The sequence below is a fragment of the Piliocolobus tephrosceles genome, chromosome 6, assembly GCF_002776525.5.
Source record: "Piliocolobus tephrosceles isolate RC106 chromosome 6, ASM277652v3, whole genome shotgun sequence".
Classification (NCBI taxonomy): Eukaryota; Metazoa; Chordata; class Mammalia; order Primates; family Cercopithecidae; genus Piliocolobus; species Piliocolobus tephrosceles.
Window position 1 is genome coordinate 35,937,525 of NC_045439.1, and position 27,300 is coordinate 35,964,824.

At 39.6% G+C, this 27,300-nt stretch overlaps 1 protein-coding gene and 1 pseudogene across 3 annotated transcripts; both read left to right on the top strand.

Moving 5' to 3' along the window:
* The first annotated feature begins 4,983 nt into the window (after window positions 1-4,983).
* On the top strand, window positions 4,984-5,348 carry LOC111554608 (annotated as a pseudogene). The gene has a single exon (XR_002735289.2). The product of XR_002735289.2 is annotated as a 60S ribosomal protein L22 pseudogene (transcript).
* Window positions 5,349-9,667: 4,319 nt separating this feature from the next.
* Window positions 9,668-26,682, top strand: MED6 (mediator complex subunit 6). Of its 2 annotated transcripts, XM_023182902.2 has the most exons (8): window positions 9,668-9,735; window positions 12,616-12,775; window positions 13,948-14,039; window positions 17,251-17,333; window positions 17,640-17,748; window positions 19,247-19,362; window positions 24,492-24,519; window positions 25,326-26,682. In XM_023182902.2, the coding sequence occupies exons 1-8, from the start codon at window positions 9,714-9,716 to the stop codon at window positions 25,454-25,456; spliced, it is 741 nt and encodes a 246-aa protein (XP_023038670.1). In that variant the 5' UTR covers window positions 9,668-9,713; the 3' UTR covers window positions 25,457-26,682. The 2 variants fall into 2 exon arrangements, with proteins under 2 accessions (XP_023038670.1, XP_023038676.1); XM_023182908.2 differs by lacking the exon at window positions 19,247-19,362.
* Window positions 26,683-27,300: the final 618 nt, after the last annotated feature.

Below are 27,300 nucleotides of genomic sequence, written 5' to 3' on the forward strand. Positions count from 1 at the left end.
TGTAAAGAATTAGCTCACTTTATGTATGAAAATCACATAAAGCCATACCCACATGGACAGACACTGGTGGGGGAAGGGTCACTTTCATCTGGCAGGAAATGGAACAAAGACCCAGAAATTTTCTTCCTATTAATAAATATCTTGTAAATGTTCTTATATAAATATGCACTATACATGAGCCTATGAAAATCAGATATTTCTTTATGTCCACATATTATAGGTTTAGAAATAAGTGTAAACTTCAGGAAAACTCAACAGGAGATAATTATAAGAGAATACAAACAACATAATTACTAGGAAGACAAGCCTGGGATCAGGGTTACCAGGTGACCAATCCCAGGGGAAAATAACATGAAGGTGAATTGGGATATAGAATCAGCTATGCAGATTCATCCAATTAGCCAAATGCCTGGGCAGCTAGGTGTCTGAGAAGAAGTGGAATTGAACATGATATTTTATGGTGGCTTAAGAAAATTTCCTAACAAGTCAACAGAGAAATGATGAAGAGTAGGGGACTATTTGCTGACATGTTATTTCCTGTTTCCTGCCTTCCCCCTACCCACCTATTTGTCTCCAACTAAAATTTCATTAATCACCAATTGTCAGCATCTACAGAATAACAAACCTTTTTTTTAGTTTTTTTGTTTTTTTACACATTCTAATCTTGCTTGCACATGAGTAGAATTTTTCAGATAAATGTATGTTTGTGTGTATGCATGTGTGCATACACATTTGCTGTCCTGTGTGCTAAGGGTGTGAGTGAGGATAGAGACACAATAACATTCCAAGTTTCCAGGTAGAACGATGTCCAAAGACCCAGAGACATAAACATCTCAGGCAGTTCGGGGATCTGTGAGAAGCTCAGTGTTGCAGGGGTTCAGTGTGTGCAGTGGTGATTTGGGGTTGAGAGATAATGCTGAAAAGTAGGTTGGGGCCCATTTACATTTCATGTTGTGGGCTGAAAATAGAGTCGGTAAAGCTTTTAGAGCAAGAAAACACTATTTATAGAAAAATTACCCTGGCAACAATGTTCAGGCAAGACAGAATGGGCATTGGGATGGAAAGAATAGCAGTGAAGATGCAGAGGAGAAGCCTGATTCAAGACAGGAGCCTGAGAAGAGTTGGCACTAGATTAGTGAGGGAGGTAAGGAAGAGGGAGTGGCAAGGTTTCTTAGTAAGATCAAGAATACAAGTAAGAGTGAATCTCCTGTACTTTGAAACAGAACAGCAAGTTGGGGCTATCCAGTATGCAGTTACAAATATGTTCCTGGGGCTCAGGAGAGAGGTCTAGATTAGGCTGTTTTGTGAGCCATGATAACATCGATGAAAACTGCAGCCACAGTGTGAATGAAATCGAGAGAGGAGACTGAAAAGCAGGAAGATAGGAAAGATGAGGGTTGGTCTGAAGATTAGAGGTCTTATAGGTAAAATAGAGGAAGAGAAGCCCATGTAAGGAATAGAAAAGAAATAGTCTGAGAGGTGGCAGAAATACTGGTGGAGGGTAGTGCCATGGAGACCAAGAAAAAAGACAGTATTGAGAAGTTGGGGTGTCTAACACTTCCAGATTCTGTATCCAGCATTTAGAGGATGCATTGCTTTCTTAAGCACACATGATCATATAAGGCATGAAGCAAATCTAAACAAAAATTAAAGAATAGGTATTATGTAGAACATGTTCCTTGAGGACAATGCAATTGAGTTAGAAGTTAATAACAGGCTGGGCATGGTGGCTTGTGCCTGTAATCCCAGCACTTTGGGAGGCCAAGGCAGGTGGATCATCTTAGGCCAGGAGTTTGAGACCAGCCTTACCAACATGGTGAATCCCTGTCTCTACTAAAAATACAAAAAATTAGCTGGGTGTGGTGGTGCGTACCTTTAGTCCCAGCTACTGGGGAGGCTGAGGCAGGAGAGTTGTGATGGAGTGAGACTCTGTCTCAAAAAAAAAAAAGTTAATAACAAAAAGATAATTTTTAAAAATTTATATACCTTGGAATTAAAAAATAACTCACAAATCAAAGGAAAAATCAAAACTTAAAAAAACACTTAGAACTAAATGATAAAGAAAATACTATACATTAATACTTAAGGTATACAATGAAAGTGTTTCTTTGGGGGAAAATTTATAGCCTTACATGCTTACTTAAGAAATGAATAGAAGGCCGGGCATGGTGGCTCACACCTGTAATCCTAGCACTTTGGAAGGCCAAAGGGAGGGGTGGGGGCAGATCACTTGAAGTCAGGAGTTTGAAACCAGCCTTGCCAACATGGTGAAACCCTGTTTCTACTAAAAATACAAAAAAAAATTGGCCAGACTTGGTGGTGGGCACCTGTAACCCAGCTACTTGGGAGGCTGAGGTAGGAGAATTGCTTGAATTCTCGAGCTTGCAGTAAGCCGAGATCGCACCACTGCACTGCACTCCAGCCTGGGCAACAGAGGGAGACTCCATCAAAAAAAAAGAAAGAAAGAAAGAGAGAGACAGAGAGAGAAAAGAAAAGAAAGAAAGGAATAGAAGTTGAAGATTAATTGATTAATGTTCATCTCAATAAATTAGAAAAAGAACAACAGAATAAAGCCAAAGGAAACAGAATAAAAATATGAACAAAAAATGAACAGAAATAAGTGAAACAAAAAATACAATAGAATGAATTAATCAAGATAAAAGTTCATTCTTTAAAAATACAATCAAATTGGATAAATCTTTGGTGACATTCATCATGAAAAAAAAGAAGAAAGTAATATAATTAAAAAGGGACACATGAGTTTAGATATAGCCCAGATTAAAAGGACAATATGAGAATACGTTGAGCTATTTTAATTACTGATAAGGTCCCAGAATTACTACTTTCTTCCCTGCATTTTTCTTCAGGAAACTGTCTAATCCTCTACCCACAGATCCTTAACAGTAAAGCAAGAACTACCAGCAGATTTCCAATATATTGCCACAGCCACCTCCTTTTCAGGGTTTGCTGGGATTGTTACTTCAGATACAGCAATTTGACTTTGAGCCCCTACCTGTTGTATTGAGTTGGCGGTCAAGCATCTTCCTTGGGATGCTTCTCTTTTCTCCAGAATTAACCAAGCATCTCATGGACATACACACCCCAAAGAGTGTTGGGGTTATTAAATATTTTCTAATGACATACTGGAGTATGATTATCTAGTTTGCCTTTGTTATTGCTTTTTGATGCCTTGATGGAGTCTTACTTAAAGTTAGCACTGTGTAATCTCATGGGCCCTTGACAACTATCTTGCAATGAGAGGAAAATCTACAAAGGTTCTTTGAGGGAAGATGATTCTGTTTGCATTAAGCTTATTTGTACTCTATGTTTAGGATTCTAGGGTTAAAGCTTTGTGATTAGATTTTTTTGGTTTATGATTACAGTCACTTCCTAAGGTGAACAGCTGCTTTCAGAATTACTGCCATAGGTCAGGTTTTGGCATTTGCCTTAAGGGGTTGTGTAGCTTTTCTTGTAACCCTTAAATCACAAAAAAATTGGTACCATACCTCTCCCTAGACCACTGGGGCCAATCTCAGAGTTTCCAAGGTAACTTTTCAGAGATAATTCCTCAATATTTCTAAGGCAATTTTCTGCTCTGCTTTGTATAATGAAGTAGCTGGACTTTTCCTCACTAAATAAGAAGGAAAAACACCCCACACATTTGTCATTTACTAAAATACTTTCTTGATAGGACACCAAGCAAAATATAACCATGTTGTTTTTATTTAGAATATTAGTATAAATAAAGTTGTGCACTTGGCATTATTCTAACATCAGGGGAGATTTTAAGAGTTTTCTTATAACTTCCCATAAATAAATTTCTATTAGCAATTTCATATTTCATTTATTATTGAATTAATGAAGTTTATTATTTATCTGAGGGCCATCATATCATCCATTCATTTATACATGAATTTGTTCATTCGACAAATATTTGTTGAACACCTACTATATCAAAAACACCCTGCCAGAGACTAAGTAAGTAACACCAGGCAAACACAGACACGACCATGTCCTCACAGAGTTTACAGTCTAGAAATTTTTTTTAAGAAAAGATTCTGAATTCAGGCCATGCAATTATAGAGGTATTCCTATAGGGCACACATTTCTATAGGTACAGAATGGGATGACATGACGTGTAAGTTTAGAATATTGGAGAGAATGTTAGAGAAAGAAAAACATAGTAATGAGGATCATGGCGTCAGGTATTTAAAGAGAGCATGTGTGAAGAAAAGCTGTTTTTTTAGATGGTGATCTTATAGAGGAAGATGAGTACCACACATTTTCAGTTATCCATGAGCATCATTTCATCTTTAACCAATCAGAAACCATTCCCACTTCCTTACTAAATATCTTGGTTTTTTTTTTTTCTCTTTTACTTGCATTCTCACACTTACGTATTAAATTATCTAAGTTTCCAAATCATAAAGCCTCAAAATGTCATACTGTATATAGGGGAGGCAGGTACACATTTTAATATATCCTACAGAAAAGAGATTACACCAGTATTACTGATTTTATGGAGACAGTACATAAAAATAAATGTATTTATTTGTGTGCATGCATGTGTTTTAACACAATAAAATCTTATTTCTTGCTTTGAATCCAGTTTAGGTCAGCAAGGTGGCTCAGCACCTGTGGTTAGTCATTCAGAGACCCCAACCCCTCAACTCCCTATCACCACCACTTTCAATCCATGACCTTAGGTTTTCTGGCATCTAGCTGGTGAATACAGAGAGAGAAGGTGAAGATGGAACCAGTGTTTTTCGCTATCTTGGTCTGAAGGTAACACTTATCACTTCCATTCACAGTCCCTTGATGAGAACTGGCTACGTAGCTCCATCCAGGTGCAACAGTGGTGGAAAATATAGCTTAGCTGTATACCCAAGTAGCTAATAAGTTTGGTGAGAAGCTAGCTCATCTGCTTCAGTGAGAAACTGCTCAGTCAGTTTCCTCATTTAAAAATGGGAGTAATACTTTCTAACTCTGCTGTGGCCATGGCTCCTGTGAAAAAGCTTGTGGTGAAGGTGGGCAAAAAAAAGAAGCAGGTTCTGAAGTTCACTCTTGATTGCACCCACCCTGTAGAAGATGGAATCATGGATGCTGCCAATTTTGAGCAGTTTTTGCAAGAAAGGATCAAAGTGAATGGAAAAGCTGGGAACCTTGGTGGAGGGGTGGTGACCATCAAAAGGAGCAAGAGCAAGATCACCATGACATCTGAGGTGCCTTTCTCCAAAAGGTATTTGAAATATCTCACCAAAAAATATTTGAAGAAGAATAATCTACGTGACTGGTTGCGCGTGGTTGCTAACAGCAAAGAGTTACGAATGACGTTACTTCCAGATTAACCAGGATGAAGAGGAGGAGGAAGATGAGGATTAAATTTCACTTATCCAGAATATTTTGTATGAGTTCTTGAATAAAACTTGGGAACCAAAAAAATAATAATAATAATAATTGGGAGTAATAGCTTCTGCCTCATAAAACTGTTTCAAGGGAACAACTAGATAGTTCATCAAAGTGCTTAGCACGGTGCCTCATCCATAGTAAGTGGCTCAATAAGCACAACAAATACTTTTGACATCCATAAACAAATTTCTAGTCAGAACTAATACCTTCGTGGCATTCTACTCTTTCAAATCTTTTAATAGCTTCCTATGTTCTTTGAATAAAAAATAAATTATTGACCAGGCTCTCTATCATCTGGCCCCTGTCTTCATTCCCAGTCTCTTTTCCCACCATTCATCCTTCACTCGTACAACCTGGCTTATACTGGCCTTTCTATGGTTCTCAGACCAACCCCTTTCCCACTGTAGGGTCCGTGGTCCCCTCTGCCTGAAATGCGTGTGCCCCAGCTCTTCACATGAGTGATTTGCTTTCATCTTCCAGGTCTCATCTCAGGTATCACTTCCTCAGAGAGGCCTGTCCTGACTGTCCTATCCAAAGTGGCTTCCTCCCTATCTTGTCTTCTCGTTTTTGTTACCACAATCTGTAACACTCTTTTTTATTTATATTTCATTATTAATTGAAACAATTAATATATAACAAATAGAGATGGGATCTCGCTATGTTGACCAGGCTGGTCTCCAGGTCCTGGGCTTAAGCAATCCTCCCATCTTGGCCTCCCAAAGTGCTAGGATTACAGGGGTGAGGCTGTAATGCTCTTCTTTATTTGTTTACTTGTTCATGGTCTTTATTTTCCACCAGAGCTGTTGGCTCCTTGAAGCCAGGGGCTTTGTCTGTTTACTGCTTTATCCTCTGCAATGAGAGCTGAGCAAAGCATTAGTAGGTGTTAAATACTTGATGATTGACTGATGAATAGGTGAACAATTTTAAGATAAACTGGAGATACTCTCTTTGAGTCCTTCACATTACCTATCAACATATTCACATTTCCCTATTATTATTTCCATATCCCCTTCTACATAGGGTTCTAGCTCTAGCCTTCCTTCTCAGCCAAGTTTCTTGAAAGCACAGTTTACACTCAATGCCACCACCTTTTACTCCTGAACTTATCTTCCTCTGGCTTCTTCCCCTTCCTACCATTCCACAGAAATTATTCTTGTTATGGGCATCCAATTTACCAAATCCAAGGTCTGCTTCTTGGCCATTACCTTACCTCACTTGTTTTCTTGATGATGTTGAGTATACCTTCTTCCTGAAACTTTTCTCCTTTGACTTCATATTCCCATAGATACCAGTGTATAGCAGTGGTTTTCAGCGAGGGACAGTTTTGCTGGAGAGGTGGGGGGAGCTATTGGCATCTAGTTTGTAGAAGCTAGGAATGCTATTAAACATCCATCCATCTTCAGCAAAGAATGATCTGGCCCAAAATATCCATAGTGCAAAGCCTAAGAAAACCTGGTTAACAGGATGTCCTGCAGATATTTCATGAACAACATGGTCATGTTCAGAAATAAATCACTACCTCTTTTCTCACCTACTAATTTGTTACTTGTTATTCCTAATCTGATTAATGATATTTATCTCATAAACTAGTATCTCTAATATCATTTTCAATTCCTCCCTCTCCCTCATCAGGCCCATTTATTAGTCACTAATTCCCCTTTTGATTCTGTCACCTAAATATCTTTAATCCTGTCTTTCCCCTCAGCTACCACTCTTTGTATTAGTATAGACATTATTTAGTTTGCAAGAATCTCCTAAATGCACTCCCTGCTTTGAGTCTTACAAACACCTCCAACTCATTCTCCTCAAGTAATCTTTCTTTCTTTTTTATTTTTTGCATTTTCTTTTTTTTTTTCTTTATTATACTTTAAGTTCTAGGGTACATGTGCACAACGTGCAGGTTTGTTACATATGTATACATGTGCCATGTTGGTGTGCTGCAACCATTAACTCATCATTTACATTAGGTATATCTCCTAATGCTGTCCCTCCCGCCCCCCCACCACAATAGGACCCGGTGTGTGATGTTCCCCTTCCTGTGTCCAAGTGATCTCATTGTTCAATTCCCACCTATGAGTGAGAACATGCGGTATTTGGTTTTCTGTTCTTGCAACAGTTTGCTGAGAATGATGGTTTCCAGCTGCATCCATGTCCCTACAAAGGACACGAACTCATCCTTTTTTATGGCTGCATAGTATTCCATGGTGTATATGTGCCACATTTTCTTAATCCCGTCTGTCACTGATGGACATTTGGGTTGATTCCAAGTCTTTGCTATTGTGAATAGTGCCACAATAAACATACATGTGCATGTGTCTTTATAGCAGCATGACTTATAATCCTTTGGGTATATCCCCAGCAATGGGATGGCTCGGTCAAATGGTATTTCTAGTTCTAGATGCTTGAGGAATCGCCACACTGTTTTCCACAATGGTTGAACTAGTTTACAGTCCCACCAACAGTGTAAAATGTAAAAGTGTTCTTATTTCTCTACATCTTTTTTTCTCCACATTTTTTTTTTTGATGGAATCTCGCTCTGTCACCCAGGCTGGAGTGCAGTGGCCCAATCTCGGCTGACTGCAAGCTCTGCCTCCCAAGTTCACACCATTCTCCTGTCTCAGCCTCCTGAGTAGCTGGGACTACAGGCGCCCGCCACCACGCCCTGCTAATATTTGTATTTTTAGTATTGACGAGGTTTCACCTTGTTAGCCAGGATGGTCTTGATCTCCTGACCTCGTGATCCGACTGCCTCGGCCTCCCAAAGTGCTGGGATTACAGGGGTGAACCACCGCGCCCGGCCCTCCTCAAGTAGTCTTTCTAAAATGGAAGCTTGATCACATTTCTCCCATTGCCTACAAGAAAAGGTTGAGCTTCCAGGTCTCATTTACCATGCATACCATGTGTTTTATTGTCTACAGATCTGCATTCTATCACTATTCTTCCTAATCGCCTTCTAGCCTAATCAAAACACAAGGAAACAAAAAACTAGAAAAACAAAAAGCTTTATGTATCACACTTTTTATTGGACACGATACTCCTCCTTTTTGCAATGTCCTCCCACTAGGCTCCCAAACACGCCCTCCTGAAAATTTCCTTCCTGAAAAATTCTCTCTCAAAACTCCACTCTGTGCATGCACATACTTCTGTTGGGACACCTATTTTATACATACCATCTCAGGCAGAAAATTCCCAAACTGAAATGTACAGGCAATGTACTTTTATTCTACGGAGTTTAAAAAATTTTAAATTTTCTGTCTATGAGGTTCAAAATCCCAATTAAATTTATGGTCTTCCCCTCTTGCTCCTGGGTTGTGGTTAAATTCTTGCGGAGTCTTCACAGTGCTTAACTTTTGGAGAAGATGTAGGCACCCGCCCACATCCCTCCTTCAGATTTTGGCCTCCTCTTCCTAGTATTTGCGTGTTGTTTTCATATTTCTGTATCATTTTGCTTTTACAGAGCCACACTGAAGCTTGAGAATCTGAGGCTTTCTGTGCCTTCCCCATACACAGAATCATTCCCTCTTTGGAGTCTTGCTACCTACTCCAGACTACTTGGAATGCAGACATTTGCTCATTACTGTGGGACCCAGGGGTATTCCCTTTCTCTTAATCTTATTAATATTTCACTTCAGAAGCATTTCCTGTGTTGTGAAATTTTTCTCAGAGGCGTAATTAGTTTAGATTTTTAAATGGATTTAGTCACAGAAATGCCAATGACTCCCAAATTCTTAAGTCCTGTCCCATCCCAATACCTGAGGCAGGGAGAAAAACATAAAATGACCATCGTTCCTAAATCTGATAGCTCAGTGAATACACCCAGGAGCTTTTAAAATTAAGAGACGCTCCCAAGCGTTAACTCTACAGTATCAGAATTTGTTTTCTTGACGATCACAGACGATCAAGACAGAATTATTCCATCAGTGGTGGGCGTGGGGCGGGACTCCACTCGGCCTTCCTCTAAAGTCTTCTAATTTTTTCCCCAGTAATCCGCCCTCCCATTCTCCTTCTTTGGCCCATCCCTCTCCTCCCAGTCTTTCCCTGCTGCCCTGCACCAACCTTTCCGCGTCCCGTCCCCCCAACCCCCACCTCACCTCGCGTTTCCCGCCTCCCCCGCCTCTCCCGCTTTCTGCCCCCTCCCCTCCCACTCGCACCTCCCAGCCCTGCCCCTCTCCCGCCCGACCCGCCCCCTCTTCCGCTCTACGTCCCTCCTCACCCATGCGCACTCTGTTCAACCCGCTGCTTCCGGCGGCCTAGGCTTACGTTTACTTTGCGCCGGAAAGAGAACCTGTGAACCTCTCGGAATTATGGCGGGGGTGGATATCCGAGGTATAATCTGTTGCTATTCTTTGTCTCTTGATTGTCTGTGGACTAGTTTGGGATGTTATAGCTCGCAGTTTCAAGGTTTAGGTTCCTTTGTGTGAGGTCTCAAGCTTTTTTGAGTGTTTTTTGTGGACAACGCAAGGCTGTGATCTAGCGAAACGTTGACGAGTTTTTTTTTTTAGGTTCTTGAAACGTCTCTTGGAAGCGTCGGAGAGAAGGGGTTGGAAGAAGCTCTGGGCCTTGAGCCTTCAGAGCTAGAGTATTGTTCTTCACACATACCTCTGCGACAACATTAGGGCTATTCTATTGGAGTGAAGGAATGGCCTTTAGGCAGAGAAGGGAGTGGGATAATGAGCCAACTTGATTTGATTCATCTCTTGAGACTTGGCATGGTGGCTGCCAAATTCTTTAGATCGCGCGCCGCGAGTCCCTGAGCATGAATCCCAAATATTTTCTATTGTAAGGTTTTTTTTTTTTTTTTTTTTTTGAGTCGATAATACTTTACATCGAACATGCAGCAATTATTATGGCCAGGAGTCGTATTTTTTTCACAGCTGAACTGTAGAGGTACTCACATACTGAATCAGTCAGTGAATAAATGTATAGAGATGCCCCCCCTTAATTGCTGCTTGATCTTGGGGAGCACGTAGAGTTGTTTTTGTTTGTATATACAGTACGTGATTTTTAAAGGGAAGTGTTTGAGATGCCTTTTTTTATATTAACTGGATTGGGGTCTAACACATTTATTACAAATATTCTCATTTATAGTTATCCGGTGATCTTCAGCACTTCTGGATCATGATTTTACATATATGTCTTTCATCATAAGTGGGAATTTCAAGTGCCTAATTTCATCACTTGCTGATTGTTAGAATGCTTGTGTTATGTCAACATGTTGCCTTGCTATAGAATAAAAAAGAGAAACATTTAGTCTATCAGACTGTTTTCGAATATTTAGTTTGTAAAATGTTTTACTTATAATTCAGATTTGTTAGGATCATGGCAAAGACTCTTAAGCGTGTGTTTGGTATGTTAAAGGAACAGCAAAGAGGCCATTGTGGCTGGAGGGAAATGAGAGAGGATGTGGTAAGGAGATGAGGTCAGAAAGGTGTTGAAAGCTATGATAAGGTCTTTGGCTTTTCCTCTGAGTAAAACGAAGAGCCATTGGAGGGGTTTCCATCATAGGAATGATGTGATCTGATTTTTTTTTTTAAGGACTACATTGGCTGCTGGGAACAGTGTAGGAGGACAAGGGTAGAATTAGGAAAACCAGTTTGAAGGCCATTTCTGAAAATGTTATTTCCTGGCCTATTGTGTATTTGGTTATTGCATGATCCAGTTATGATGAACTATCTAAATGGTCTGTACTAATTATTTGGTTATTAACAGACTTTGTCTCCTCCTTTATTTTATAGCACACAAAGTACATTTTATCTTTATATAATTTTTCTCAGTTGAGTCACTTGGCTCAAAACTGCCTGTCACCTTGAATTAGGTCTGACTTCTTTGAAGATGGCTGAGGTAATGACAAGAGAGATTGAAGTTTTTCAACCAGTATTGTATAGGCATTTTGATGTTCATGATTTACACCTAGTGGTGTTCAGTACAGTCAATGGTATGAAGCATCATCAAAGCCAATGGCCAATACAAGCTCATTTATTAAAAGTATGTAGCTCTATCATATCTTTTTAAAAGCCATGATTTAATTCTACTCTAAATATGAAACTGTGTGGCTGTAGTTAAGGTAATTCTACTTCCTGTTTATCCCTTAGCTTTTACATCATTATCATCTCATCTACAGTAATAGCTTTCTAACTTCTCTATCCCTAATTGAGAGATCGCAAACTGGTAGCTTTGGATGTGTTCTCTTGGGCATACATGTTGTTTGAAAATTTTGAATTCTTTGCCAGCATTAAGGATTTCCAATAAAAAAAAAAAAAGTCCTTTCTAAATTTTAAATCATATCACTTCTTCACCTAATGAAATTATCCTCTTAAGATATAATATACTTTGTATTTTCATACCTCTGTATATACATTCTCTCTGCTTGGAATTACTTTGCCCTTTTCTCTGTGTTTCTATCTATTCTTTAACAAATCATGCTAAAACCCATCTTCTTACCCCATGAAAAATGATTTTCTTTCCCCCAGGTCCTCCGTAGTCTTGTAACACATTTCTTCATATCTTTATTTTTGAGATGGAGTCTCGCTCTGTCGCCCAGGCTGGAGTGCAGTGACGCAGTCTCGGCTCACTGCAGCCTCCGCCTCCTGGGTCCAAGCGATTCTCCTACCACAGCCTCCCGAGTAGCTGGGATCACAGGTGTTCACCACCACGCCTGGCTAATTTTTTGTTTGTTTTTTTCTTTTTTTGAGATTGAGTTTCACTCTTGTTGCTCAGTTTGGAGTGCAATGGCACAATCTCGTCTCACCACAACCTCCACCTTCTGGGTGCGTCGATTCTCCTGCCTCAGTCTCCCAAGTAGCTGGGATTATGGGCATGCACAACCACGCCAGGCAATTTTTGTATTTTTAGTAGAGGTGGGGTTTCTCCATGTTGGTCAGGCTGGTCTCAAACTCCCAACCTCAGGTGGTCCACCTGCCTCAGACCTCTAAAGTACTAGTGTTTCAGGTATGAGCCACTGCGCCTGGCCAGAATTTTTTGTATTTTTAGTAGAGACAGGGTTTCACCATGTCTTTATCATAACACTTACATCATGTTATTGCTTTCTTGCATAATCTCTTCTGAGATCATGAGAGTGTGTTGGTTAGGATCTATGTCATCCTTATATTCATAGTGCCTACTACATTAGATGGATAATAAATGTTCGTTGGATTGGATTCTTTCTTTTTTTTCTAATTCTTTATCATTTTGTTTTCTTTCCCATAGACAATCTGCTGGGAATTTCTTGGGTTGACAGCTCTTGGATCCCTATTTTGAACAGTGGTAGTGTCCTGGATTACTTTTCAGAAAGAAGTAATCCTTTTTATGACAGAACATGTAATAATGAAGTGGTCAAAATGCAGAGGCTAACATTAGAACACTTGAAGTAAGTTATTTTAAGAAGGTAGCATTTTTACCAAATACAAGTTTTGCAATGAACAGTTCTTTAAAGCTGTGGATCATGAAGTGCAAAGTAGAATTTTAGAAGAAAAACTGGAGTTTTGTTTGGGTTTATACAAATTTGACATGCAAGATAATTATTAGTATTCACTTTTAACAGAGGTCTTTTCTGTATAACTTCATAATGTTTAATTAAATATAACAGGTTTAGATTTCGATCTGATGAGTGATTTTGGCAATGCTACTGCTATTCTCAACTAGGCAACTATAATTATTGTCCCTTTTATATCTAGTTTATATTACAAAAGTATTTGAAACAACTGTTGATATAATTTTCCTATTGTCAGCTAAATATTGAGGAGGAGATTATAAAATTAAATATCTGTCATATTTTAAATGGCTTTTGTTATGGGGCAAATACAGCTATTGAGACAACTTATTGTGGTTTTTAAACATAATCTGTCAGGTAAATTTATTGGGGTGAGGATAAAGTTTTTGATGTTTTCTAGTTTGGTAGTGTATGAAGTTGTGTCTTCATGTTATTTTATATTTTATAAGTATTCATAGATTTGGTCAGGAAGCATCATGACATTTTGATTGCCTTTTTGAAACAGATGCTCTTCGGTGTCCTTTCCTAACTGAAAATACTCAGATTTAAATTTATAATACATTTTTGTAGAGAAATTTTCTTGTTTAAAAACAAACTAGTTTTACTCGACAGTCAGATTATAACACCAAACATAGGCAGTTTTTTTTTTTTTTTTGAGGCGGAGTCTCGCTCTGTCGCCCAGGCTGGAGTGCAGTGGCCGGATCTCAGCTCACTGCCAGCTCCGCCTCCCAGGTTTACGCCATTCTCCTGCCTCAGCCTCCCCAGTACCTGGGACTACAGGCGCCTGCCACCTCGCCTGGCTAGTTTTTTGTATTTTTTAGTAGAGACGGGGTTTCACCAGGTTAGCCAGGGTGGTCTCGATCTCCTGACCTTGTGATCCGCCCGTCTCGGCCTCCCAAAGTGCTGGGATTACAGGCTTGAGCCACCGTGCCCGGCCACATAGGCAGTTTTAATCCTATTAAAGTGTTGCCGCATTTTTATATAATTTGTCTTATAAAATTATTTGTAGGGCATTTATAGATATTTGGGTGTCTGTGTTCTGTTTTCAGTCAGATGGTTGGAATCGAATACATCCTTTTGCATGCTCAAGAGCCCATTCTTTTCATCATTCGGAAGCAACAGCGGCAGTCCCCTGCCCAAGGTAAAATGTGTAAACTTTAGGCATTGTTTTCTTTTTAAAATACCATGATTTATTTACTTCCTGACCTAACTTGTTTTTTTGATTGGTTTCTGTTTGGAGGGTCCCCAAGACCACATACATGTTCAGTACTATGCTGGAGGACTCACCAGACTTAACATATGGTTGTACTTACAGCTGAAATTTGTTATGACAACACAGTAAGGGTACGCAGCCAGATTAGTACTGGAAAAAGACATGTCAGGTGAGGTCTGTAGGAATCCATGTGCAAGTGTCCTGTGCTTTCCCTCTTGCTTGTGAAGGGCCACAGAGTGTGCCCTCCATCCAGCAGTGAAATGCAGCTGCATTCAATATGTCTGCTCAAGGAAGTCCATTTGAGGTTCTGAGCCAGGGATTTTTATTGAGGGCTGGTTGTTTGGACATTCTCTGCTCACCAAATTTTTAGATTTTCCAAAAGAAATCTGGTGTCTACTATAGTCACATTGCTTGTACAAATTGTCTGCAGAGGCTGGTACAACCAGCGTAACTCTCATGTAGGAAAAGTTTCAAAAGCCAAGTTCCACTAGTTGTATACTTGGATATCAGGACTCTTCCAGCATGCCCAAGGACAACTCTTCAAGCACTGACAAAGCAACTCACTGCATCAAAGCTACCTCTTTCTGTGAGCACAGTTGGTATACCAACTGAATGTCAAACATCCCAAGTAATTTTTTTTTGTTTTTTGACCTCTGAACTTTTTCTTGGCCTTCTGCTCCTCAAAGGGTACCCTGCTTCTGCTGGCTTAATGTCTCAGAACTTTGATGTTGTTGGTCTCAGACACCACTCTGCCATCCACTACCTGGCAAGTGGGGTCTTTTGGATGGTTTGCATGGAGTTGCTGCTGTCCAGGGCATCACCAAGATTGAAGTCCTGGCTGTCTTCCAGCAGGTGGCGGTAGGTGGCAATCTCAGCCTCCAGCTTGACCTTGATGTTCAGCAGGGCCTCATACTCCTGGGCCTGGTGCTGCCTCTCTGCCCCAGCCTGTGCCAGCTCCGACTCCAGGTATAGCAGGATCCTGTTGAGCTGCTCCATCTGCAGGGCGTAGCGGGCCTCCACCTCCCTCAGGCTGTTCTTCAAGCTGGCCTTTAGATTTCTCATCGAGTCCAGGTCAGTCTCCAAGGACTGGACCGTATCTCTCAGCTTCGTGAGTGTCACCTCAGCAGCTCCAACCTTGGCAGACTGCATAGTGACCACTGTGGTGCTGTCCTCAATCTGCTGAGACCAGTACTTTTCTAACTCCTCTTGGTTCTTCTGAGCCAGCTCTTCGTATTAGGCCCAGATGTCTGCTATGATCTTGGTGAAGTCTTGAGATTTGGGGGCATGTACCTTCATCGTCAACCCAGAGCTGGCAGTCTGGGCTTGTAGGCCTTTTACTTCCTGTTCATGGTTCTTCATGAAGAGCAGCTCCTCCTTGAGAGCCTCAATCTCTGTCTCTAGCTGAAGCAGAGTGACATTGGTGTCATCATTGGCCTTGCAGAGCCCATGGATGTTGCTCTCCACAGACTGATGCATGGCCACCTCTGTCTCATACTTGAGTCTGTCAGCAGCAAGATGGGCATTGTCGATCTGCAGAACAATGCAGGCATTGTCCACAGTATCTGAGAAGATCTGAGCCCTCAGGTCCTTGCCTGGGGTCCCTTCTTCTCCAGGCGCTCCTGGGTTTTGCTCTCCAGCCTCCGGTTCTCGGTCTCCAGGCTCCTCACTCTGTCCAGGTAGGAGGCCAGGCTTTGAACCAGGTAGGTTCAGGCTTTGCATGGTCTCCTCCTCGTTCTGGATGCCTCCCATTCCTGTCAGAACCCTGGCCATCCCGTGGCCAGGCCCCCGTACCCCAGGCTGCCCTGGAAGCTGGTGGAGCGGGACACGGAGATCCAGGAACCAGAGCCTCCGGTGCCTGCATAGACGCTGGCTGCGCTGCTGACCGGCTGGGTGCCCTAGCTGGGCGCCTAGATGGAGCCCAGGGACCAGTAGTTGGTGGAGAAGGTGAAGCGAGTGCTGAAGCTCATGCTGTCTGGGGAGGAGAGCGAGAGGACAGGACTCAGGCTTTGCTGATGATCACAATTAACTTTTCTTTTCATCTCAGTCCACTGAGTTAATTCTTTTACAAAATGCATGGTAGATGCGGTCATATCAAACTAATAGAGGATCAATTGAAAATCCTCAGTGATGCATTGAACTGAAAGCCTTGGCTGGGTTATACTACCTACTGAAAACTTGGTTTAGAAACAACACTGAAAAGTGTAGAGTCCAGATTTGGTTTTTAATCAAAGAGCTAGACACCTTTTCCAGCGATGACCAGAAATTGAAGACATTAGAATCAAGCCAAGACCGTGGATAAAGTCATACTGAAGAGAAGATTCAAGATAGGGGAGCCAGATGGGTGCTATTCTAGCTACATCTCTCAATTAGATACCCTCATTAAGACATTTATGGACAACCTTTAACTTGGCATTTTTTTCAGAGAATGACTTGATAAAGAAGTTATGATTCTAGAATCCAAATTTAGTTTCAAAATCAAAGATCTAGAGTCCCTGCCCAGAGTAAAAGAGAACCTTAGAACCAAGGCAGACCAGCGACAAGATAAGATTTCCATGGTCAGAGGATTCAAGGTATAGAAATTACACAAGACGGCAGTATCCTCACTGGCAGTTATCTTATTCCTTAGGACCCAGCACTGGGGCACAAAAGCAAGCTCATTGCATTTGATATCTTTACACTGGACCCCCAGTCTGTCTTGCTCCAAGGTCTTACTACCTTAAGTAAGGTTGACTGACAACAGTCTTGGCATCTTTTGGGAACTTGTTAGAAATGCACTATCCCTACTGAATAAGAATCTAATTCTAACAAGGTCCCCAGGTAATTCAGATGCACATTAAAGTTTGAGAAGCACTGCTGGAGGACAACAGTGGGCATACTTTTTCTGAAAAGGGCCAATGACTAAATACTTTGGGTTTGTGGGCCTCCTAGTCTCTGTGACAGCGCTCAATTATTGCCAGAGCAGCCATAGATAATATGTAAATGATTGGATGTGGCTGTTTTCTGGTACAGCTTTACCAAAACAGTAATTGTTAAACCCTGCCTTATGGGAAAATACCAGATTTTAGTTCTTTTTATGAGAATCTGTTTAGCAGTTTGTGTCCATAGCTGTATTTGTAAACCTTTTGTCCTACTGTTTTAGTTATCCCACTAGCTGATTACTATATCATTGCTGGAGTGATCTATCAGGCACCAGACTTGGGATCAGTTATAAACTCTAGAGTGGTAAGTGTCTTCACATTCTTTAAGCGCTAAAGAAAACATTTAATTAGCTACTTGCTTCCAGTAATCCAACTGGAGCTCCTCTACCTTGTGTAAGTTGCTATAAAGTATTGACTATTAGAATGTCTTGAACTTTGGTTACTATGAGCCAAGTCAGTGCTCAAAGTATATTTCATAGTCTCAATTATATAGTAATTTAGGTTCTGAAAAATGGGTTCTGTCTTTACATATGTAATATTTTGTGAGTATTTACTTTGGAAATTTTTGTTGACCTAATGAGAAATTTAGAATTTATTTTCCTTTTTCAAGCTTACTGCAGTGCATGGTATTCAGTCAGCTTTTGATGAAGCTATGTCATACTGTCGATATCATCCTTCCAAAGGTTATTGGTGGCACTTCAAAGATCACGAAGAGCAAGGTAAGTAGAACATCCAGACCCTCCTAACACACTTTTTGATCCTCTGAGAATGAAGCTGTTTTCTTTAGGAAAGTGGCTGTTGATCTTTTCTAAGTGTGTTTCACTTTTTTCATGGGATGCTGGCTTTGTTGCAGCTGAGATTCATGTAACTAGATGTATAATAATAGCTTTCACATAGGAACAGATGCACGTTCACTTTGTTAGGTAACTGGTAGTCTTAGTCAAGGTGATTGAAGGTTTGAAAATATTTGGGGCCAGGTGCGGTGGCTCACTCCTGTAATCCCAGCACTTTGCAATGCCAAGGCAGGTAGATCACCTGAGCCCAGGAGTTCAAGATCAACCTGGGCAACATGGTGAAACCTGGTCTCTACAAAAAGAAAAAATAAGGAAAAAAAAAAAGGAACATAGGAGAGACAGTGACGTGGAATGAGCAGAGATGATATTCCTTACTTACCTGACTGCTGAGTTGTCTTGGAATCTGGAACTCTTTATTCCTCCAGTCTTCAAAGCAGAGGAGATGAGAGAGATTGCTTTTTAGAGCCCTATCCCTAGATGGCCAGTCTGTTTTCTGATCTTTCCATCTCTCCACCTCTTGTGGCTCTAGGTTCTCTTAAGTTTCCTTCTGATCTGCTACTGTCTTCATCATGTTTTACTGTTCAACTACCTCCAGAAATGTGCCTGTAATAGCATACTTGTATTCTCCATTTCCTTGTCTGAGAAATAGCAACTCAGAATAAATTGTTGAGGGAAACATAGTGTTTGTGTAGAATTCAGATCTGTATCTTCTTAATAGTAGGTATAAGCAGGAACATTTAATGAAGGAAAGTTTGCCTTTGTTGACTAAAATTGGCCCAATGACTCTTTTCCCCTACCGTAACCAAGTGTTCGGAGTAACACTTATCTGGAGCCCTTCGCTTGGATACGGTTTCCCAATACACCTCCCTCCCAAGGGCAAATCCCATATGTGATTAACTTCAGAATTTCTCTTTCAGGTTCTTTTCTTTTTTGTCTTCATGGTTTTCTGTTTTGTTATTTTTTTTTCAGTGAATTACAGTCTTAATAATTGAATATGGTAGATTGAGTTTGTGAAACCTGCATTTCCGTTTGTTCCTAGTAGGTTTTGTGGGAAAATACCATTTAATACAGTTAAAATACACAAAGGTAATTTCAAACCAATAATTTGGATTGTGATTTAGGTAATTTTGAAAAACTTTAGCTTTAAAACTCTTACGGTTGTGCATGCTTATATACCAAAACTGAAGTATCTTTAAAAGACATATATATCAGCTTAAATGTTAGAATTTGACTTCAGTTAAGAGGGAGAGTTAACAGCACTTCTGTATATATGCTGTGTTTACCTTATTTTGGGAATTATCTTTGGTCTAGCAGCCATTAAAAATAATGAAGTTTGGGTATATTCATAGTGGACAAAGATTTGTAAAATATGAGACACCAAACTAAGTAGGCAATGTTTTGATTTGGACTTTGTATTTCATAGATAAAGTCAGACCTAAAGCCAAAAGGAAAGAAGAACCAAGCTCTATTTTTCAGAGACAACGTGTGGATGCTTTACTTTTAGACCTCAGACAAAAATTTCCACCCAAATTTGTGCAGGTAATGAGACTATGTGTGGTTAATCTTGATTTGACACTTCTTTATGGCATATATATTTATTTTTAATTGAGAACTGTTTCAGATGTGACCTAAAATTACGATTTTCCTCATGAGTTAAAAAATGATCTCTGTATCAAAGGAAAGATTTCTAAAGACTTAATGGAAGAAATAGGTAAATGGAATGGAGTTAACACTGTTTTGTGTTTCTTACTGAATCTTCACAAACTCTGAGGACTGCATATAGATCATATTCTCATTCAAAAGGTTGCTGAAAGTGTCACAGGTGGTAACAAAACTAGAATATGAAACTCATGCTCTTTTTACTCTACGTGCCACCTTCTAGCCTGATGTAGTAGATGTCTGAACAACCTAAATGATAGAATAGTTAACACTTGTGTAACAAAAAGAACAGAACATCTGAGGTAGAGTGGCATAATAAACAGAGGAGATAGGAGTGATTAATAGAGATACACTATATTGGGGTTTTAAGTTATATGAATTCCACTGTGTGATTTGGAGGGGCAGGAAGATTTCTAACAGCAATAGCAAATCCACCTGCCATTCTACTAAATGAGCTTTTGGAGTGAAGTAGATATGGAATGGAATTGATGAATGTGCTGGTCTCATGGCTAGTCTCAATTCTTCTGGACCTTTGCAGTGTACATACAAGATCATATACCTCTTTTTTGTTAGGAGCTCCTTAAGGGATTTTCAAGGGAAATTTTAAACTAAATGAAATTGTTTTCATGAGTTGAATTTAGAACAGGCCTCCCCTTCCCTCTTCCCTGACTGTGCTGTAGTGAGAGATAGGGGCTATTGGAATTGTAATGTGGTGGTGAAGAGAGCAGAAGACACGAGATGGAACTCAGGACAGGAAAGCCAGTTTAGAGGAATCTCATCAACTGCACTTGAAGATGGAACATTGTCTGTTGAATAAATAAATAAATAAATAAATAAATTATAGCTGTGCGTAGGGTGATGGATGACCTCTACAGAATGTAAAAAGCTAGGTGTAGTTGACCATTTATTTGGTGAGTACGTAGTGCATGCTAGGTAGGCCAGGGGAAGACATCTAGATATGTGCTGTCCAGTACGGTAGCCACAAGGCACATGTGACCATGAGCATTTGAAACACAGCTAGTCCAGATTGAGTTGTGATATAAGTGCAATATACATACTGGATTTCAGACTTGTATGAAAAAGAATGCATGTAAAATATCTCAGTAGTTTAAAAATATTGATTATGTGTTGAAATAATATTTTGGGTATATTTGGTTAAATAAAATACATGTTTCTTTTTAAAAATGTGACAAGAAAATTTAAAATTACATGTATATCTTGCATTTGTGGCTCACATTTCTTTTGAACAGTCCTGATCTAGAAAATGGTAATAGAACATGCAAAACTGGAAACATGAGTTAGTGAACATATATTCAGAAACCAGAAGACTTCTCTGAGGGCTTACTCTGTGTTTGTGGAGGGGAAGAGTAATGGAAGATGAGACTTTAAAAATGGATTAAGGTCAGTTGAGAAGGATTTTGTATGCAATGCAAAGAAGCTGGGATTTAATCCTGGAGTCCTATGTTTCTTCTCTATTTTAAACTTATAACTCATTACCCCTCCCATAAACATAACAGGCCTCCAGATGCATTCAAAATTTTTTTAAGTTTTAAAACAATAGCTATCATAACCAAAGACAGACCAAACCAGGGGAAATTTTGTACAGTCTTTTTCAAGTATATACTCTCTAGGAGTGTATTCTCACTGAAATTTCCTCTACCTCATCTTCAAGTGACTAGCTGAGAATGATTGCTGATGGTAGTAAGGACCCATTGGATATTTAAAAGTAGTTGCAAGGGAGTAATATAGTCAGTTTTGTGTTTTAGGAATGTAACTAATAACAGTAGGATGGGGGATGCTTAGGAAATCACATGTGAAGTTTGGAGTCAGGGCACTTAAATTGTGGAAAGCTTGAATTAATTTTGTGGCCATAGGATAGAGAGGATACAGATTCAGGAGGTATTTCAGAGTTAGGATTGCTTTAATTTGGTGGTTGGATTTGGAGAGATTGGACAAAGGGTGATTCTGGGGTTTCAGGCCTGGAATTAGGCTAGGTATTGTTAACTAAAATTCAGAATACAGGGAAAAAAACAGATTTTGGTTGAAGTACAGTTGTTAGGGGTTTGGTTTTCATTAACCGACCTACAGAACATTCAGTAGTTTGCTGTTGTATTTGAGTCCTGAGGTACTCCGGTGAAAGACAGCTCCCCCCCACCCCCGCCCCGCCCGGCTAGTGATGCTGTCTTGATTCTTGTTTGCTGTCCTGTCCTGCTGCGCTAGGCTAGACATTGTAGAAAGCTCGAAGACTCTCTTGATTCTTAAAATAAAAACTCTTTACTTCATAGAAAAGTATGGTAATCTTAAAAACATGAAAGCAGAGAGAGTAATTAAAAATAAAACCCCCCTATACCCTTTAGCCTGCCTCAGCAGTTATCAAAATGGCCAAACTTATTTTATCTCTTTTCTCCCTACTTCCTCCCAATTATTTTTAAGCAGACTGCAGATTTCTTATCATTTCAGTGAGTGTTTTACCTTTTTCTTTTAAAGGTTTAGCCACATTCATACTTATATCATCATATTCCTGAAACCCACATTTCTTTTACCATCCAAGAGCCAAAAACCAACTCCCAAAGATAGAGTATATCCAGCTGTGTATAACATAACTAGGAGAAAGATGGCTTTCTCTAGAACTATTAATAATCCTTTTGCTTTTCCCACCAAAAATTTTTCCAGCCTCAGATCTAAAGAAGAAAATAATCTACTTCAAGTCTCCCAGAACTTCTTTTAGCTCATATTAACTCCTCTTTACCCATTGGGTCCTCCATAACTATTTTTAGTCCAGAAAAGGATACAGCGGCTATTCCTACTTATCAATTTTATCGAGCAGTTGGGCTTGTGGTACCCAGGGATGTTGCTCTATAAGGGATGCTCAAGAGAATATTGGAGAAGTCCTGTCTGCTTCTTTGAAGCTCCTTTTTTCCATATTTTAATATCGTTACTGCTGGAAGTTGCACTAATACTGATGTGATGAGAGTTTCGGTCCTTGGAGCCTTTTATGAGGACTGTCTTTTTATTGCTGTTTTTAGAAGCTGCTAGAAGGGTATTACTTCACCTAGGATTATCTAAACCAAAGCCACCTGATTAAATTTGCTCCAAGAAGCACCCTTGTTATATATCCCCATCTCAAACCATGTTCTACTAGTCTGGCAGGATTTACTAGAAAAGATTAGACAGTGTATTATGTTGGGTAAATAACGACATTATTCCAATGTCCAGATATAGTTCAGTGTCCAATATAGTTTAAATGGTTCAGTGCTGACAGTAGAAAAATCCCCCCTTTCAAATTTTTTACTTTCTTCAATGTTCCTCCCTATGTTTCCTCTCCTATTTTAAAGAAAAACAATTTGTTCCTTCAGAATTACTTTGGACATGTTTAAGTATTGATATTTTCACACGATAATGTGATATATGGCTTTGTTGGGGGTTCTTATGACAACTCCTGTAATTGGAGATTGCTAGCAGGATTCAAAGGACTTAGCATGTAATTGTACTCAGCTAAGATTCATTGCTATAATACAGTAAGGATGTATAGCCAGATCATAAGGGAAAAGGACACAGCAGAGCCTGGAAGAATCTATGTGCAGGCTTCCTTATATTTTCTTCTTCCCTTAAGAGGTTACACAGAGTGCACTGTTCTCTCAACAGTGAAAATGCAGCAACATATGTGATATTTCTTCCCAGGGAGATCCATTAGAGACCTGGTACCCAAGGTGTGTTTTTGGAGTTGGGGGAGCTCTTCATGTAGGCACCCTCTATCTAGCACATACCAGAATTCCACAACCTCTGAAGAAAGCAGATATTCAGCCTAAACTGCACTGTTTGTACAGTCTAGGCATAGTGAGCCACTATTATCAGGGAATGGTGGGAAACCTCCAGAAATCCAAGTTTCTAGACATTAGCCAAGGGCCAACCTTGCAAGCAGGCCTTTCTAAGTATAGCAGCCTCAGGCCTTCTGTGGTAACCTTTTTATTGCACAGTGGATAATAATATGAAGCTCAGTTTTGGTCTTGTTAAGTGTAAAGATTCCCAGGACTTGCAGTTGGAGTAGGATAGTTGGCAGTTGTCAGCATGAACCTGGAACGTGTAATATCAGAAAATTTTGTAGTTGTTAGGAGTGGGACTATGTAAGAAGGCCTAGGGAGGGCATGTAAATCCAGAAAGATTCAGCAAACAGATGGAGGCATTAGAAATGAAGAGACTGCTTTTTTCTTCTAAGATGATATGGAAGTGCTAAGGTATTTTAAATATATATATGTGTATATGTATATACAGTTATAAGTTTAAAGGTAGATGGTAAGGAAGTTGGTGGTGTTGGCATCCTGGTTTTGTAGTTGTTTTTAAACATGGGAGACAGTGTCATCGGATGAGAATGAGAGGTAGAAGAAGACAAGAGTGTTGTAGAGCATTTAACTTGGGGAATGGGGCAAAGGAGATGACAGAGCTTAATCAAGTGAATTGCTCTACAGAGTGAAGGACCTGACCATATTTCTCATCTTTTTTTCCTATAGATTGGTTTTTAACAATAGACTCATCAGCAATCTCTTTTTCCTCCAAATTTCCCGTGCCTGCCAACTTTAAAAGTCATAGTTCATCCATACTTCATTCTCCCTTCCCATAGTTCATATCCATTAAGGGAATAAGACTCTGGAGTATTGGAAGACTTCATTATTTCTTCCCATTGGATTCTACTGAACTGCTTTTTATAAAGCATTGTAGCCTGGGTGTGGAGGTGGAGGTCGTTAAATGTTCAAGTGTTTTTATGGTTGGTTGACTATCTTGTTCTAGTTTTTGATTTGTGTCTTTTCTGGAATGGGGAATAAGAAGCAGACAATGATAAATATACTTTATAGTACATAAATATAGCTTTTCTTCACAAAGTCATTTGAAATGTAATTTGGATGAAGCTTTCATTTTATTAATATGACATTAAGAAGAAGAAACTTTGCCAACTTGACCTGTTTTCTTCTTTTTCCTCTTCCTCCCCCTCCCTCTTTTCTAAAAAATTATAGCTAAAGCCTGGAGAAAAGCCTGTTCCAGGTATGGTTCATCTAATATTCTTATTACGCTTGAAATAAGATCAAAGAGCCTGTAAATCAATAACAACTATAGCATGTGAAATGAGCTGCAGTCATTTTGTCTTTCTAGAGCTGGGGCTGGGCCTCATTGGAAGAAGAATTGTTTTGGTTCACACATAAAATAACACTAATGATAGCTGATGAGCTGAAAAAAGAAAAAAAAGTCTCATAATGTTTTAAGAAAGTTTACAGATTTGTGTTGGGCCACATTCAAAGCCATCCTGGGCCGCATGCTGCCCGTGGGCCACGGGTGAGAGTCTCCCATTGTAGGTTTTTACTCTTAATCTTTGAGATGTGCTGAACTGTCAGCAGATGGTGCCATTGTGGTAGTGATTGTGGTAGTGAAAAGATGAATTGCCAGGGAGAAAGTAGGTATTGAGGAGATATGAGGAAGCCACCGTGATTCGAGGTTTCTTCATCAAATCTGTATTTTTTACATGTTGTTTTCTGTTACATTACTGAAAACAGGTGTTGAACCATCGTGGTACTGGGTTAGAATAATTATATATCTTGTTTTTACATACTGTCTTACTTAAATGCCATGTAGTTTTGTCTAGTATCATTAATTTCCTTGAGTTATCAGGTTGTTAGGTTTGTAACTGGGTTCTTGTATACATCTGCCTATGGAAATGGCTAGATCTAGAACTTGAGATAAACAGTTAAAAATGAATTTGAAAATGTGAACCATTCATACTAACCATTGTTTGAATTTATCTCATTCCCTCCACCCGTGTCTCCCTCCCCAAAAAATCTACTTTTGATATCTAGTGGATCAAACAAAGAAAGAGGCAGAACCTGTACCAGAAACTGTAAAATCTGAGGAGAAGGAGACCGCAAAGAATGTACAGCAGACAGTGAGTGCTAAAGGCCCCCCTGAAAAACGGATGAGACTTCAGTGAGTACGGACAAAAGAGAAGCCTGGAAGACTCCTCATGCTAGTTATCATACCTCAGTACTGTGGCTCTTGAGCTTTGAAGTACTTTATTGTAACCTTCTTATTTGTATGGGATGCACTTATTCTTTGAAGGGATATTAGGCTGGGCGTGGTGGCTCACGCCTATAGTCCCAGCACTTTGGGAGGCCGAGATGGGTGGATCACTTGAGGTCAGAAGTTCGAGACCAGCCTGACCAATATGGTGAAACCCTGTCTCTACTAAAAATAAAAAAATTAGCTGGGCGTGGTGGTGGGCGCCTGTAGTCCCAGCTACTTGGGAGGCTGAGACAGGAGAACTGCTTGAACCCAGGAGGCGGAGGTCGCCCTGAGCTGATTATCACGCCGCTGCACTCCAGCCTGGGCGACAGAGCAAGACTTTGTCCCCCCCCCCACCCCCCAAAAAAAGAAAAGATATTATTCCCATCATGATTTCTTGTGAATATTTGTTATATATCTTCTGTAACCTTTCCTCTCCTGGACTTGTGCAACCTACACACATATTTACTGGTAGATATGTTTAAAAGCAAAATAAAGGTGTTTGTATATATTGCTTCATCGTGACTTTTTTCTTCATCATGACTGATATTTTTCAGATGCACTTTGAAGACACAAAGGATGTTAAAGTAGTAACTAAGCATATTTTTTTTTGTTAAGTTACATAATCCTTAGTATTAAAATAAACAGTTGCTGACATTTTGGAAGATGAAGGAAAAACCTCACTCACCAATACCATTACCCTATAAATACTGTAACAGCGTTGTGAGTTTTAATCTTACTCTACGTGTAGCTACTTTTTTTTTTCAATAAAGAAAAGGAATTTATTTTTTTTTAAGTTATGGAGGCTAAAAAGTCCAGCATTGAGTGGCTCCATCTGGTGAGGGCCTTCTTGCTGATAGGAAGTCTGCAAAGTCCCTAGGCAGCACAGGATATCTCATGGCAAGGGGACTGAGTGTGCTTGCTGCATGTAGATGCTTTTAAAACTACTTTAATCATTCCTTTCATACAATTTTACTTTATTATATCTGTTGTAAGCTTTCCCCCGTGTTTGTATAGTTTTTATAGACTGTTTTAGTGTCTGAATTTCTGTAAATGATTGTATCTCAGTTTTCTTTCTGTGTTATATTTGGGATATTTTTCTCAATTTACATTATTTTAAATAAGACTGCTGTGATTATATCTTTGTATAATGCCTTTTCAATATTTGGTATTTATTTCCTTAGGATAGAGTTCCAGAAGTGGAATCACTGGAGTCTGCATTTTTATTGCTCTTAGTCCGTATTACTAAGTTGTTCCTCAAAAAGTTGGACTAGTGATCTCTCAAACAGCAAAGCTGGAAAGTATGTATCAGGTTTTCCGGAATTGCTACCACTGAATTTTGTCATTTATGTTTTTAGTGTTAATTAAGTAGCAAAAGTGGTATTTTAGTATTTAAAGTGGTTGAAGAATTTGTCATCTTTGTTTTCTGGTCTTATGAAATGTCTAATTTTATGTATTGTGTGAGATTTTTGTCTTTCAACTTCTTACTTTGACATAATTTCAGGCAAATAAAGTTGTAAGAATAGTACAAAGAATTCTATGTATACCTTTTACCCTAGTTCTCCATCTGTTACCATTTTTCTGTATTTTAGTCTTTATTTTCTTTCTCTCTTTCTTCTGTCTCTAACACTTGCTCTCTTGTTACTTGCTGTTTCTCTCTTTCTCCCTCTCTCTTTCGATTGTATTTATGTTTCACCAGTGGTGCCAATAATGTCATTTACAACAGAAGAAAATCCCGAGTTGTGGGCTACATTTAGTTGTCCTGTCTTTTCA